The sequence below is a fragment of the Labrus mixtus genome, chromosome 3 (assembly GCF_963584025.1).
Source record: "Labrus mixtus chromosome 3, fLabMix1.1, whole genome shotgun sequence".
In the NCBI taxonomy this organism is placed as follows: Eukaryota; Metazoa; Chordata; class Actinopteri; order Labriformes; family Labridae; genus Labrus; species Labrus mixtus.
This window is the reverse complement of record NC_083614.1, coordinates 3,640,232-3,656,699: the sequence shown is the minus strand read 5'-3', so window position 1 is coordinate 3,656,699 and position 16,468 is coordinate 3,640,232. Positions and strand designations below refer to the sequence as shown.

The window sequence follows — 16,468 nt, the reverse complement described above, 5'->3', positions numbered from 1 at the left end:
TGGAGAGCAAACTGAACAACGAACTCTCCTTCCCTTTATGGGAGACCTGATTTGGGGATCACATTCACCTGTGGCTGATTGCTGCAGCCAGCACAGGTGTTTCTTGTTGCTCCTAATTGAGCTCAGGGAATCAAGACAGACATGACATCTCAAAACACACGCTTCAGATGTGGTCAAAAAGGACACAAAGCAAGAACGTGTCAGCGCAAACAGTGGTGTAGTCATTGCAACACATCCACACATCGGGACGCAACGTGCGACGGAAACAGCAGCGGGACAACGAGCAAAAAGTTTCAGAGGAGGAAAACCACAAGGAATGTGCATTACAGATCAAAGATGGAGACACAGGGATCAAACGAGGGCGTGGTGTCAAGATGAAAGGTCTGATGGTTGATACAGGTGCAACTCCGCATATCATCAGAGATATAACAAAGAAAGGGGAAGGGAAGGAAAAAAAAGATACAAGCATACACTTGAATTACACACACACACACACACACACAAGCAGGGCCCTTCAACACTCTCAACATACAAAGTTGCTAAACGTTATTATTAGTCCCTGCTTGCCTGTTTTGTCTCAGTCTATGCTGTGCGTTGTATCGTCGTGTCTCCCCTGTCTCCTACATACTATTGCTCTTGTCATGTCCCTCACTCGTCTTATATTGTTCTGCATCACCTAATGAAAAGAAAAAAATAATAAAAAAAGATTTAACAAAGTCCAAAACGTTTGAAGACAGTTTCCAGGCCGAGAAGCACAAAGTGTGAAGGAGCAGCAGAGCGCAGAGGAGAGGCTGAGGTATTCTTAATCGACACCAGAGGGCAACAACACCTCACAACACTGAGGAGGGCGTCCTATGTCCCGTCACACCTGCTGATCATTGTGTTTACACAAAAGAAACTGACAATGAGAAGGTCATCACTTTAATATGGGTGGATGATTGAATCATAGCTGCAAGTGATGAAAATGTTCTTACAGATGTGAAGGACATGTTCACAGCTAGATCGAAGATGGACTTGGGTAAACTGAAACATTTTCTTTGTATTGATTTTGAACAGAGTGACAAACGTGTGAAAATAATACAGAAGAAATATGTGAAAAAGATACCTGAGAGGTTTGACATGCAAAGACTGTAAAGAGAGACACCTTGTGAACAAAAACTTCAGATACACTGAAGATGCAGAAATGATGAGTGATGTCACAGAGAGGCTGTAGGGAGCCTTATTTATCTGACTACATGTACCAGACCAGATTTGAGTTTTGTTGTAAGTAAACTGTCTCAACATTTTACAGAAGGCATTTGGAATTAAGAATGTGGAGTTCACTTTCCAGATTTAAATTTTTGTTTAAAAAAATGGTGTTTAACAAATATAAAAGGTCGGTTTGATTATTTTTTGTGAGTGTGACTTCTGTTTTGTTTTTTGTTTGTTTCATTTGTTTTGTTTTGAAAGAAATTCTTGGAACAAATTTTGTTCTGATATGTTAGATAGATAAAGCTTCAGCCTACACCTTTTCAGTCAAAATGTTTTTGTTTTTAATAAAATAAATAAATGATTACTAATACTACTTACAACCAACAGAAGAACAATGGACTACTGTAAAACATGTGCTAAGATACTTGAAAAGCACAAGTGAGAAAGAGCTGTGTTACAGACAATGTGAAAATGAGAAACTTGGACTACAAGCCTTCAGTGATGCAGACTGGGCAGCTGATAGTACAACAGGTTACTGTGTCTGTACGGAAAGGGTCCTATGATTTCATGGAAAACTAAAAAGCAACCTACTGTGAGGCAGAGTATATGGCGTTAGCTGCAACTACACAAGAATGTTTGTATCTTATAATAATAATAATACATTTTATTGAAAGGCGCCAAAACTCAAAACTCTCAAGGTCACCTTACAAAGCAGAGATAAAAACAACTATTAGAGGGACTTGATGGAGACCAGTATGTACTTCCTAAGGTTTATGAGGATAACAATAGCATTGACTAAGAACCCTGTTATAACAGACAGAGATGTAAACATAAAGTATCATTTTGTAAGGTCCACTGTTAATGATGGAAAAATACGTTTGGACTATTGCCCAACAGAACAGATGGTAGCAGATGTATTTTTTTATTTTTTATTTAACCTTTATTTAACCAGGTTGGTCCCATTGAGATTAAAAACCTCTTTTTCAAGGGAGACCTGGCCAAGACAGGCAGCAGCAAAAACACAAAGTTACAGATGGACATACAAAGAGAGACAAAGTACAATTTACAAAACACTACATTTTGGATTAAAATAGAACCTATATCTGGGAGTCAGTTGTTCAAACAGTCGAGCTAAAACATCAACATCCTGTAGAATCTGCTTCCATGTCTTCCATTTTAGATTTAAAAACATTTAAGGACACCAGCTCCTTGAGCTTTAAGTCATTCTGCAACAGATTCCAGGCTGAGGGTGCAGAATACCCAAAAGCCCTTTTAAAATTTCTGCCTTAGTTTTGATATTTTTAGTGCTTATTTACTTTGTATTTAATATTATATTGTGTTTACTTGCTAATATTGTGTGTTTGGATAACCTGCTGCTGTAACGCCACAATTTCCCAGTTTGGGATCAGTAAAGTAATTCTATTCTATTCTACTCTATAATGACCAAACCAGCTACAAAGTTTAAGCTGTTTGGAAATTAACCATGTTTATTTTTGTTGTTGTTTATTATAACAATGTGAGATCAAGTGGTGGTTTGTTGACATAAAGGGAAATATGTATGCTCTCAATTATATGAAGGTTGTTCTATGTGGTGTTAATGACAAGTGACAGCAGCCAATGACATGCGCTCATATGAAGTGCGCATATGTCAAGTGATGTGTGTCAATAAAGTTTTCTCCCTCCTGAGAGAGTGTGATGGTGATGTGGATTTTACAGAATATGTGACCTTATTTACAGTCTATGGTATTGCCCAAGGACACATCGGACATGTGGCAGCAGGAGCTGGGGATCTAACCCCTGACCCACCACTGAGCCACAGCTAAAAGAGAGAGAGAGAATGATAGAGATCTAGCTCCAATGGGGACCCTAAGGAAAGATTCTTCCTGCAAGTTAGGGACCCCTGCAGAGCATTGGCCCCATTAAAAATAATGTGAGTGAAGACCACTTCATTTATCTTTGATCGAACCCACTCTCTGGCTTAAAAAATACATTAGTGACCTCCTGATTGATTACGAACCATCCAGACTGCTCAGGTCGTCTGGGACAGGTCTGCTCTCTGTCCCCAGAGTCAGAACCAAACATGGAGAAGCAGCGTTCAGTTTCTATGCTCCTTATATCTGGAACAAACTCCCAGAAAACTGCAGGTCTGCTGAAACTTTCAGCTCTTTTAAATCCAGGTTGAAGACTCACCTGTTTATAGCTGCCTTTCATTAAACAGCTTTAATAAGATTTGAAATTTGAACTCTGCACTGTATTTATTTGAACATATTTTCAGATTTAATAATTTCAGTGATTTTTAAATGTTCTATTTTAATGTTTCTTTTCTTTCCTCTGTCATGATGCTTTTTGATGTCTTGTGTGAAGCACTTTGAATTGCCTTGTTGTTGAAATGTGCTTTATAAATAAACTTGCCTTGCCTTGCCTTAAAAGTTCTTTCTGTTTATAAATGTTCACGTTTTTAAAGCACAAATTAAGTAAAACATTAAAAGAAAAGTGGTGTTGACTCACCAGACTGAGTCCGAGTCCATTTCATGTTCCACTCAGACAGCATCAATTGAAGTTGACCTCTGCATGTTATGTGATTCACAGCCTGCAGTTCCCTCCGCGTCCTGCAGAGGGAGCCACACTTTCCGGCATAAAAAGCAGGCGGCAGCAGCAGCGGCACAGAAGAAGCAGCAGCAGCAGTCGACCTGAGCGGGGCGGACTGTGCGCCGCCGTCGTGAGGACACATCGCACAGATGAAGGGACCTTTACGGATATCTATCACATATTCTTCCGTTTGATTTCATCGACGCCATCACATCCCTCCTTTCTCACTCGGGGCTTGCGCCTTCACTGTGGGTCTTGCCTGTTTTTTTTCCTCCGGGAGGCTGAATGGAAGCAGCAGCCGAGGGAGCGGTCGGGCTGTCGGAGGCCAGGGACTGGAGCCCGCTATCTGTGGCCGCAGCATCCGATGATGGGGACACGGTCGTCGGAGTCAGCTACGGGATGGACGCCGCAGACATGGGTAATGTCTCCTCTACCAAACCACACCCTGTGTGTTTGTTTAACTGGCTCACCTTCACATTCATTGACATCCTTCCAAGTCTCTGATCCTTTCTCCCCTGGCCAGAAAGTCCCGACTCATCTCTGCTAGCACGGAATCAGTGAGCTAAAGGCTAGCAGCTAACCTAGCAGCATATAGAGACAGGTGAGGTTACCTGCAGTCTGCAGGTGAGCAGAACCGGGTCATGATGTTTTATAGGCTGCATTCATTTAGAGGCAGTCGTGACAAGTCAACAACAACAACAACAACAACAACAACAAACCAATAAATGTCATGTATAGATATCATATAGATATTTTATTGATCCTGAGTGAAATACAAAGCATCCAGTAGCAGCTTACAAAACACACATGACAAGAAACATTTGTTACACCCTCATTTATGTATTAACCCCAACAAAGATGTAAAGAAGCCCCTGCAGAGATGCAAATAAAAATGTGACCTACAAGGAGAAAATGCTCATAACCCCTGAGGGTGCAGGAATAAGAATATTAAAGCTGCTCCATTATGGCAGAAACAGATCTGAGATCACGATTATTAAACCTGATTACTCGTGCACTTGGCAACATTTGCATCACACGTGTTCATCGAATTCAAACACTTTAACATCTGAACACTTTCAAAAAATAAAATATATAAATAAAAAAATCTGTTACCCATATATCAGCCGATATCTTTCTTAGATCTATGTTCGATCAGTAGAGATAGAAATCTATAACACAGACTGTAAATATTAAAGGACAGGTGAGGTCACCCGTCTGTTCCTGCAGGGGGCGCTGGAGTCCCATCGATGGCGGTCTCCATGCTGGAAATGCTGTCTCAGTCTAACTTTCAGTCAACCTAATGACAGGCTGAGAGCTGGAGCTGAGGCGGGTTTTAAACCTCCTGACAAACCGTTACACCACGCCCACCTGTCAATCAGGTCAGCTACACGCCTTATTGTGAATAACTCTTATCCTTCATCAAATCAAAACTGATGAGTCATCAAAACATTCACCCCCCGTACAGTTTGTGTCGATCGAGACATGAGATAATCACACCTATTTGTTTTTTGAACCAGACTGTAAACATGTTAATCTCTGCTGTAAAAACAGACTTTTTAGAATGGGTGTGTATGTGACTTCCTGTGCTTCTGCAGCCAGCCTCTAGTGGACACTCCAGGAACTGCAGGATTTTACACTTCAGCATCATTTTTCAACACTGGAGGTTGCTGATTAGTATTTACATATTTATTGTGTCGATCACTCAGTTATCAAACATGTGTAGAAAAGATTTATAAAGAAGACGAGATGGTCACTCGACTGGAGAGTATCTGATCTGTCTCTCAGGGCTGTTTGATTATGTCTAAGTGTGTGTGGTTTAGGAAACCCCTGACCTACAGCATGAGCGGTGGACGTGGTTGCACTTGATGATGGACAGTATGTGTGTTCAGTCACTGCAATGAATATAGGGTGAGGTGCAAAGCTTGATCAATAATAATATTGTGCTTTATTGAGACCGGCTTCATGAATAAACAGAATCTATGATCCGAGTCGAGCAGTCCTGCATGTACGCTGACACACAGGGCTGTGTGGAGATGATTGAGAGGTCACATGATGCATGCAGCAGCTAACATCACATGTTGATGTTTGTGAAAACATGTTCTGGTGTCTGTAATGAGATGTCGGGCTTCTGTCAGCCATGCTGCATTCACTGCACGTGCTCACTGTACATCACCGTTTGGAGATTCTCGCTGTCCCCTGGTTACAAAAAGAGAGTGCTGACTTTGACGAGCCTTGTGTACCGCCACACAGAACCGGCTGACGAATCTGTGTGAGTCTGTGTGATGAGTGTTACTCGACGAGCAGGAGCTGTGACACAGGGCGAGGATGGACGCGGCGTGCCTTTGGCTGCAGATTTTTCCTTTTTCTAGCATGCTCACTGGCACGTGTGTCATGCTGCACCCGGGGTGATTTCACAAGTGGGTGCCTGCTCAGGCGGCGCACCCTCACATGCGATGGAAAACACAGAGCTCAGTGGAGGAGGGGAGGGAGCAGTGCAGAGCGTTAATCAGATGCCTCCTCCCTGCTGAATGTATTCAGGTGAACAGGAAGTAGGCGGTCACGTGTTTGAAGAGGAAAAGACACAGGGTGGGATCAGCTAAATGTTACGACCATCGCAGCACCAGAGGACCCTGATGTGACCTGCAGTGTGAAACACTCGCTTGGTTAAAGGGCTGAGGACGCCGCTAAACGTTTAAGTTTCTTTTTTTAACCTGCCAACATCTGGAGCCTCGTTACCCCGTTTCACCTCAGCTTCATTCATCTTTCATCGGCTGCAGGTCGAGTCGGTTTGAAATATTACTGAGAGAAGGCGTATGGGCGTCATCCATGCAGCACTGCCCTGATACGCTCGAACACCAGCGTTTTATCAAACTTCACATGTAGCACCAATTCATGACAGATGTTGTCTCAAGATGCGTTACAGAAGAGCAGGTGAACACTTTACTCGTTGTTATGTTACAGGAGAAAATGGGATGGGGGGGAGATGGGATAAGAGTCAGGAAGAAGGATAGGGACAAACAGAGGTGGGGGGGGGGGTCTATAGCAGCAGGCCGTCCCCAACAACAATCCAGGTGTTAGTTCACTCATTTATTGGTGTTTCCACCGTCAAAAGTTCTCTCATACCAAGTTGTTGGTACCAAAAAAAGGGTGTTCAAGTATGCTGCTCCCTCTTCTTGGAATCAGTTGCAAGATACTTTAAATCTTCAGGAGCTGGTTTCCTTGAATGTTTTTAAAGGTCGTCTTAATGATCTGGAGGCAGAAATATCTGACTGTAGATGTTTTAACTAACTCATATTGCCCTTTTTGATCACTTTGTTGCTGATGACTTCTGACAGATTCTGATGAATGGTTCTTTTTGTGATTCCTGTATTTATGTGTTTTATGTCTGAAACCCTGTAATTGTGCTGCTGCCTGTCTTGGCCAGGACGCTCTTGTAAAAGAGATTTTTAATCTCAATGAGACTTTTTCCTGGTTAAATAAATAAAAAAATAAGGGATCCGTACCGCCCTACTATTTTGGTACCCTTCTGTTGGGGTTCCAAGGCTACCGATCCGACTCTAAAGGGTCCCTTTGTTTACCCGTTCTCCTTCTTTGTTGAACTTAATTAAAAGCGGGCTACACTGTGTTGGGCTGCTATGATGTCACACTGTTACATAGCTGACGTGGCTATCTCCATCTGGCTTACACGCTACTTACCAAATAAAGGGACGGCTGGCTGTGGAAACACAAGCAAGTTCAGAGTTTACCGTACCGAACTGAACCAAATCGGACCGCTTGGTGGAAACAGGGCTTAAGTATAGAGCAGCCTAACAAGTACAGAGTGTACCGTCTGTAGCTCACCTCCTGGAGTCAATTCCTCATCAATTCAGCGCTGCTTGGTTATCAAACATGAGTGAATAATACAGATAAAACACAACAATGAAACAACCATCAACACTTAGAGGTAGAGAAGCTCCGGAGCTAAAACTAAAGGATGTTGTCATAGTTAACTATGTCATCAACACAACAGATTTATAAAGTCAAGATCTTCCTTTTACTGCTCATATAGTACTGTGTGAGTCTCCTCCTCTAATAACAGATTTTGTGGGTGATGTTAGTTTGTCAGCAGGAGGGGGGGGGGGGGGGGGGGGTTGGATCACACGGTGTGACGCCCATCCAACATCTGTCAGCAAACGGGTTTAAAGGGATAGCCCATAACAGTCTATACAGAAAAGCTTGGACCCACTTTAAAGGACCAGTCAGTGAGATGTGAGTGAAATGATAAAGGTACCTTACTATATGATCAGACATTAAGGAAACATGCTATGTTGAAGAGCTGTCTTCTCTGACAACAATGCAGCAGCCAGTATGTCCTCCTTCTAACTTTAGATTCTGCTCCTGAATGCTCTGGATTTGTTTGGACCAGAGAAGGTAGGCGGTTTTAAGGCACCCCCACACGGCCGTTTTGGACGCCCCTCGGTTTGACTGTAACGTCTGCAGCGGGTAAACAGACTGCAACTTCTGCAGCAGGTAAACAGACTGTAACGTCAGCAGCATTACCCATTTTAAACACTAAGGGTCAGAGTTACATATTGCTCCTTTAATATTAAACAATATGTTATTTATTGGTCAGTAGAAATTGATGGAAATAATAATGGAGGAATATTCTTGGTTGATTCTCGTTGGCTCCAGAAGTTGATAAAACGAGACGTGTGGCAGACAGGCCAAACAAAAATTGTATTCGTTTTACAGTACAGCACATGGAGACTGTATTAGTGCAGATGTTTTTGACGGAGCATTTAGCCCCTCCTCCTCCTCTGCAGTCGGTTGTAATTTGTCCGTATAGTCTGGTGTCAGCACGGCTGCATTAATCTCACTTATCCTCTCCCCACATACGTACTCCACTCCTCTCACCTCCGACCTTGGCTGTAGTCTTTCCCTCTCTCTCCCCCTGAGTGAGCTACAACTCATCTTGCCTCCTCCTCGCTCAGAGGTTCCCCTGGCTCAGCTGCTCATTCGTCACTATCAATCAGACTCCCCCCCCCCCCCTGTGTTGTTCTCTGTTCACCGCCTGACAGAATCGCTGACAGAAGCACAAAAGGTGGTCGCCTCCCGCAAAATCTATCTTCCAGATTTGCTTCCACCTTTATTATATATCTCTCTCTCACTCTACCTCCATCTCTCTCTCTCTCTCACTCTCCCTCCATCTCTCTCTCTCTCTCACTCTCCCTCCATCTCTCTCACCCTCTCTCCCTCCATCTCTCTCTCTCTCCCTCCATCTCTCTCTCACTCCCTCCCTCCATCTCTCTCTCTCTCTGTCTCACTCTCCCTCTCTCTCTCTCTCCCTCTCTCTCCCTCTGTGCGTGTCACTTTTATCCAGGTGGCTAATTCTCAGTGCATGTAGGATTGTTGACCTTCTTCCAAGTTATTTGATGTCATACTCTGATGACGCAGTTTAGTGACGTCTCACATGGGGGATGTGTGCTGTAGCAGCTATTTTAAAGCACTGTGTGTGCTGCTGTCTGTCCTCGTGCTCTTCTCTCAGTGATCGCTGCTCTGCATGTTCTTTAGTTTAGTGTTGGGACTGTGCAGCTGTAGGAGGTGAGATGTTTCTCATGACTGCAGTGTCACACCGTCCTGGCGTCCCTCGGAGGGCAAAGACCTGCTGTTCTCAATTAAGAGCGTCGCTGAGCCCGCTGTGCAGGCTTTGATGATTTCATAATGAGCACCTGGAGAATGAGAGCAGTCACACAGGAGAACTAAACTGTCCTACCTATCTGAACCAGCCACATAGAATTACTGCAGATTAACTTCTGCTTCTAAGGAAGCATTGGAGTGGTGTCTGCCCGGGGGTCCGGTAATTGCATCACTTCTGGTGTCTGTGTTGGTTTCTTCCGCGCTTCCTGCCACATTTCATTACGTTACATTTATTTACAATAACCACAGGGATACAAGCCGTAACATTATGCAGGTCCATAAACTGTAATTCACTGAACTGCTGCAAGCACATGCACATACTTTTAGAAAATCTCATTTAACAGCTGAAGCTCATCTCCCTCGTCTTCAGTTTTGGTATCCATTAAAGGTGACATATTCTCCTCCTCTTCAACTAGTGTAAATAAGTCTCAGAGCTCCTCAAAACATGTGTGTGAAGTTTCTTGTTCTAAATCCACTCTGATCCTGTATTTGATCATGTCTATAAACCCCTCTATTTCTCCCTGCTCAGAACAGGCTGTTTCTGTGTCTGTACCTTTAAATATGTAAATGAGCTGTGTCTGACCACGCCCCCTCTCTGAAAGGCCTTGGGTGTCTCTGTCTTTCTCGCTCCATGTCCTATTGTTTACGGCGAGAAGGCAGACTCAGAGGGCAGAACAAACACCTAGCTGTGGGAGTGTCACCCACCTGGGGGAGGGGCTACTGCCCTTTGTGATGTCATGAAGGGAAAATCTCCAAATGGCCTGTTTGAGCACACATTTTCTGAAAAGTGGAGCAGGCAAAAGACGGAGAGGATGGACTTTTCTCATCATTGGGGGGTTTGTAGACGGACTAGAGACACATATTAGAGTTAGAGAAACGATGAAGAGGATTTTGAATATGTGACCTTTTAAACTCATAATACATAATATCATTCCAGTGTTCCATAATGAAGTCAGTGATTACTGCCTCTGTTGTCGTCTAGTCAGTAACGTCACCGTTTGTGTTTCGCTTCAAAATCCCCAGAGTGTATGATTTATTAGTTTTCTTGCCCTGCAGCTACAAATACTCAGTTCTCTCCTCCCCGTCCTCGCTCCACAGACGGCGTTCTGTTTCGCTCCGTGTTTGAACATCCTGGAAGCAGCCCGGGAAAAAAAGGCTTAATTTATCTGCAGCTGCAGGCCGTGTTATTTGCTGCGTTGTGTTTTACAAAAGGCCAAGGCTGTTGTGCAGTGATCAGTGCAGCCTCACATCGTGCAGCAGAGTCTCATTCCTGAGGTCGCTTCACTACAATAATGCAACATCATCCACTCTAAAGGGGACTGCTCATGAGAGTTAGCCTTTTTGCTTGCCTGAAGAGAGGTGTTCTTCATGTGTGAGGGGCGTGCTGGGAAAATGCAAGGCCATGAAATCGGCTCTCATCTGATGCTTTAACATCACTCTTTTGAGTCGTTTGCTTCAGTGGAATTAAGATGATATAATACAAATACATGACGCAGATATCACTCTGTGTTTGTGGAGCTGCAGTGTCTCTGCACCGAGGTCCAGCTGTCCATCAACATCTGGTGGAGATGTTTTCTTTCTTTCTGTGCAGGTATAAGCAGCAGTTTTAAAATAAGTTCCTGCTGTAGAGAAAGCAGAGAACCTCCTCTGAATCACCTCCAGAAGATCCTGGGGGGTTAGGGTTAGGCCCCCTAAAGTGCCGTCATCGCTGAAACCGTCTCTCCTCTGTAACGCCTCTGAAGACGGTGCAGAGGTCAATCACATCGTCCCCCCATTACGCCTCTGCAACGTTCAGATATCCTGTCTGAAGAGGGCTATTAACAGCAGCACAGAGAAATCAAGCTGATGACCTCTCCTCTCCTCTCAGGTCCTCTGCTCTCCTCTTGTGTCCTCTCATGTCCTCTTGTGTCCCTTTTCACCCTATCCTTTGCTCTTCAGGGTTTTTCATGGCTCAGAATGGGCCTTTGGGGGGTGACTATACGCGCTGTAGTAAATGTTCAACCTGCGTATAACAGTATAGTCTACAAGTCTGTATTACTTTATTTGACAGAAATCTGTGCATTTCCTGTTATTTCTGACCATTTTATAAAGAATATTATCATTATGCTTAAGTTACTGAAACCACAATTAAATCTGGTAAAGAATATTTTTTTATTGCAACAGTGAAACAGGGGAGGAGAGGGATTTTAAGGGAGAGGGGTGTAATGAGATTGGGAGAGGGGAGGTCACATCCTCAGTGCATTTCACCCTCTTCCTATGATGGATGCTCTTTACCTTTAAATTGTGTTTTAGTTTTACGTACACATTTCTTTAAGTACATTTATTTGAGTTACTAAGGTATTATGTCAAATAATCACAGATTTCAGTCACAGATAATTTGAATCATTTGATCAGATCAGGAACTTGAGAAATAATAAAAATGTATTTGTTGGCTATAACGCAGCGCTGTTTGACAGTCTGTGTGGAGAAGTTCACAGACTACAGCTGCCTGACGTTACGATAAGTTATTAGCCGCAGCTACATCATACACGGTTTAGTATAGTTTTAACCTGACTGTTGGGATAAATATTTACCGCCATGAAGTGCATTACTCTTTGAAATTAACTCACCAAACGGAAAATCACCCCTCATTTAGCTTGTGGGTGTCAGCGGAGCGTCATGAACCAGTCAAAAGAAACGAGCAGTCAATCAGCTGGCTATCCAGCGTGAGCCACATGCGTAAACGGATGAGAGGGGAGATGACTGCTAGAAGTCAGAGACGTCGTATTTAAGTTCATGTTCCGCTTGTTCAACAGTCGTTTGATGTATTGATATTTTTAACATACATTTTGAGAGGATTTGATTTGCAATTTGAATCGTCTTTTTTTTTCTTTTGGCGCTCATGATTTTCTTTTGACGCTGGGTAAAACTTCTTTGGGGGGCGCCAAAGAATTCTCTATGCAGGAAAAACCCTGATATTGTGTAATCTCTTTTCCTTTGCCCTCGCCTCCTCTCCTCTCGGGTCCTTTCCTCTCATGTCCTCGCCTCTCCTATCCTCTCGTGTTCTCTCCCCTTTTCACCCTATACTTTGCTCTTGTTTCGTCTCCTTTCCTTTGCCCCTCGTCTCCTCTCCTCTTGTGTTCTTTTCTCTCCTCTCGGGTCCTCTCCTTGTGTCCTCTCCTCTCGGGCCCTCTCCTTGTGTCATTTCCTCTCATGTCCTCTCCTCAATGCCCCGTAAAAGGTATGTTTTCGCTTGCTTGAAAGCTCCTGTCTGCATTTTGAGGATCAGCAGGGATCACTGAGCTTAGTAATGAAAACATACTAAAATTACATAAGAGTTTGAAAACGTGTGTGTGTGTGTGTGTGTGTGTGTGTGTGTGTGTGTGTGTGTGTGTGTGTGTGTGTGTGTGTGTGTGTATATAAAATGACCCTTTCATAGCCAGTTGGTTCATGCGTTGGCTCCACAGTGTTACTAGCTCCGCCTCCACAGACAGCCGTCATTGGCTGTCTGTCAACCCTAACCCTGAAGACAGACGAGCTTTGAGCAGAGAGTGGAAGACGTTCACCCACTCCTCAATCATCAGGGACGCTCTCTTCTTTGTGTAAAGAAAAAGATATTTCCTGTGAGGCCTCGTCCAATCGTAGGCGAGTATTTCTGAACACATGTTTGTTTTGACCTTTCGTACACAGACGGTGTTTCAGGTCTCTGTAAACTCTCGTTTAGTAAAACTCCTTCCAGGGTGAAGATGTTCAGAAACTCAGTTTCAGGTGTTTCTGTGTAGACGATGAAAACAGAGTTCTGTTCTTGTGACGTCACGCTGTGCGGCGGTTTCTCCTCCGTGTGACGTCATCGTGTGACGTCATCGTGTGATGCTGTCTCTTTAGTTTTCATGAGATTAGAGCGATGGCAGACGTAACCAAATTAGCGCTGGTGCTAACCATGCTAACTGAACTTTTTACACGCTCACACACACACAGTTACTCTCCCAATATGTGGACGAGCAGAGACGCCTGATTGGACGACGGAGGTCACTGCTGCTTCAGACGACACTCTGACCACACAGACCACGCCGCCAAGGTCAACGGGTTTGGACGAGACCCAGTCTGACTTAATTTTCTGATTCAGGACTAATTTAAAAATGAAATGGTCGTTACAGAGGAATGGTGAGGACATTTTCTTATATCAAGGACGTCGTTGTTGACTTGGCGTTTTGTGTTTTAATGACTGTTTTTGAGAACTGAGCGCATGTGGACGAGATGAACCTCTCTCTCTCTCTCTCTCTCTCTCACTCTCTCCCCCCCTCTCTCTCTCCTCTGACTGTCCCACACCTGATTTCAGTTAGGAGGAGGTTCATGAGAGAGTGTGTGTGTGTGTGTGCATACACACTCTGCAGCATGGTGATCTTTTAGTCTCCTTTAGATTCGTTCTGTTTTCATTCTGTCTGTAGTTCTAGGTGGAGGTGCTGAGAAGCCTGGCGTCCGGTATGTTCTGGTCGTCATTCTCCCGGTTCTCTGGTTTGATTGTGTTTAGGAGACGGTAACACAGCAGAGCAGAGTGACCCAGACAAAAAGTCTCCTCCTGTCCTTGCATTGGGGTCATCTTATCCTGATAATCCACACCATTAGTCTAGTGACCCGCAGAGACCAGGATCAGGATTAGAGCATAGTCAAGTATTAGTGACTGTCATTGAGCTGGCTTTGTGTTGAGGCGTCTGTCTACCTGTGTGACACGAACACAACTTCAACAGAGTGTTTGCTCTGTATTTGATCATGTCTATAAACCCCTCTATTTCAGCCCTGCTCAGAACAGGCTGTTTCTGTGTCTGTACCTTTAAATATGTAAATGAGCTGTGTCTGACCACGCCCCCTCTCTGGAAGGACTTGGGTGTCTCGGTCTTTCTCGCTCCATGTCCTATTGTTTACGGTGAGAAGGCAGACTCAGAGGGCAGAACAAACACCTAGCTGTGGGAGTGTCACCCACCTGGGGGAGGGGCTACTGCCCTTTGTGATGTCATGAATGGAAAATCTCCAAACGGCCTGTTTGAGCACACATTTTCTGAAAAGTGGAGCAGGCAGAAGATGGAGAGGATGGACTTTTCTCATTGGGGGGGTTTGTAGACGGACTAGAGACACATGTTAGAGGAACATGGAGAAGTGGATTCTGCAGAACATGTGACCTTTAAAAATGTTAGAATTTTTTTAAAATTTTTTTGACCAAAGATCGATCAAAGAAAGGAGCTACAGATCACCCAGTAATGACGAGTAATACAGGTTCTGACTGTGGAGGAGTTGCTTATCATCTAGCTCCGAGCTAAATGCCTCAAAGGGTTTTTTTGGAGCCAGCAGAAGGCAGGAAGCTTTTTTTTTTTTTTTTTTTTTTTTTTCATGAAGCCTGCTTGTTTGCCTGATGCCAATGATGGTAATGGACGACTTGGCATGGTGAATAACTGTCCTCTCTGGACCCTGCTTCCCCCACACATGCAAAGTGTATGATCTGTACTGACCCCCCCCCCCCCCCCCCCCCCCCCCGAGTGCACTGCTATGTTCACTAAATCAGACGAGGGGCTGAGTGTTTAACGGGGGAGGTAGTGAATGTGTTTTACACCTCTGTGCCAGTTTAAAATGTGTTTACCTATTCAGAGCTGCATTCAGCCATACTTCCTTTTTAGTCTGATAACTGCAAGTACTGAGTGTGTGTGATGTTACTGAGTGTTCACTTCTCTGTGGGTTAACATGGAGAAGCCTTCAGGATGAAATGTCGCTAGGTTTGCTTCTGATCGCTCAGTTTTACTCTCCAGTATTCCAAGAAGTGCAAACAGTTGGGATATTTACGCCCCTGTAAGTTTTCACCATCAATCTGAATGTGTGAACAACAATTCTCCATAGGATATATGGAACCTTTTGGTGCGGTGTCCTCGGTTTGGTTTAGCGTACAACGAGCTTAATAACTTAATAAGCACTTAAAGGCATTATATGTGATTTTTCACACTTAAATGTAATATAAATCAAGTATATCCTCTGAAAATAACTCTGTGAGTCATGACTGTCTACAATGGGTGTAACACTCGAGTCCCACTGTCTGTGATGTGTGTCCTATCTTCAGTTTGTTTACATCGCCAGGACGGCCGGCTGACTCCTCCCCTCACGTATAAAAGTTGTTTAATTGAGGGACTAGAGAAAAGAAGAATAACATACTGTACTCACTGCTTAACTGTGTTTCTAGATCACGCTCATTTCAGGTAAATTTACATGCAGTGTGAAGATACGAGCATAATAAAGATCGCTAGCATTAGCATGCTAACACAACAATGCAGCGCGAGTTGTTTTGGTTTCATGCTGGTGCTCAAGGGCGACATCTGCTGGATCAAAAAATCACATATAAAGCCTTTAATAGTGAAATAAAAAAATTGGAATTTAAAAAAAGCTATTTTTTCTGAACATCGCTGTTTCTGTAAAAATAGCTGAAAACTCCCCAGAATGGACTACCAAAGAAACGTCTGGGCCGTCAGACCCAAACTGGAAAACTGTGACCAATCTGATCTGAATACTTATTGAACCGCTGGCTGATTGTTTTGTTGCATCATTGTGTGAACTGCAGAGAACAGACAACGTTCTCCTCCACACACTCCTGCCCTCGCTGTCTCAGATTTAAGAACGACCCCTCAGCAGCCCTCACAAGGCGACACACTGAGACAAGAGCGCGTTCTGTTTTATATCACAACACATAATGAGGGTGCTGGGTTCATGTTTCAAGCTCTTCAGAGTTTAATGGACTTCTCATGTCTACAGGTCTGCTCTTACGCTCTTTGACACAATGAGCTGATGCTGTTTTGTTATGGCATAAAAAAATTAACAGCCAATCGATCGCTGGAGCCTCTGCCAGCATAGCAAACAGTCATCTGTACGACGGCCTCTTTCTGAGCTCATCCTCAGGGAGTCCCAGTATCGATCTGATCTGGGTCAGACTCAGCTGTCGGTATCACACAGCAGCTCTGTCTGCTGGCTGGCTGTCTTTAAACTGAAGAGAGCTAAA

General features: G+C 43.9%; 2 protein-coding genes across 6 annotated transcripts in view; both read left to right on the top strand.

The window, feature by feature from the left end:
- gpx4a (glutathione peroxidase 4a) overlaps positions 1–16,468 on the top strand; it is a 101,063-nt gene that overhangs the window by 80,759 nt on the left and 3,836 nt on the right. The gene's annotated exons all lie outside the window — the stretch shown is intronic.
- Positions 3,849–16,468, top strand: part of pip5k1ca (phosphatidylinositol-4-phosphate 5-kinase, type I, gamma a) — a 56,425-nt gene continuing 43,805 nt past the window's right edge. For all 5 annotated transcript variants that reach the window (XM_061034869.1, XM_061034868.1, XM_061034865.1 and 2 more), the window contains exon 1: positions 3,849–4,198. In XM_061034869.1, coding sequence (XP_060890852.1) covers positions 4,066–4,198 — 133 coding nt within the window. In that variant the 5' untranslated portion in view covers positions 3,849–4,065. The remainder of the gene's footprint in view (positions 4,199–16,468) is intronic.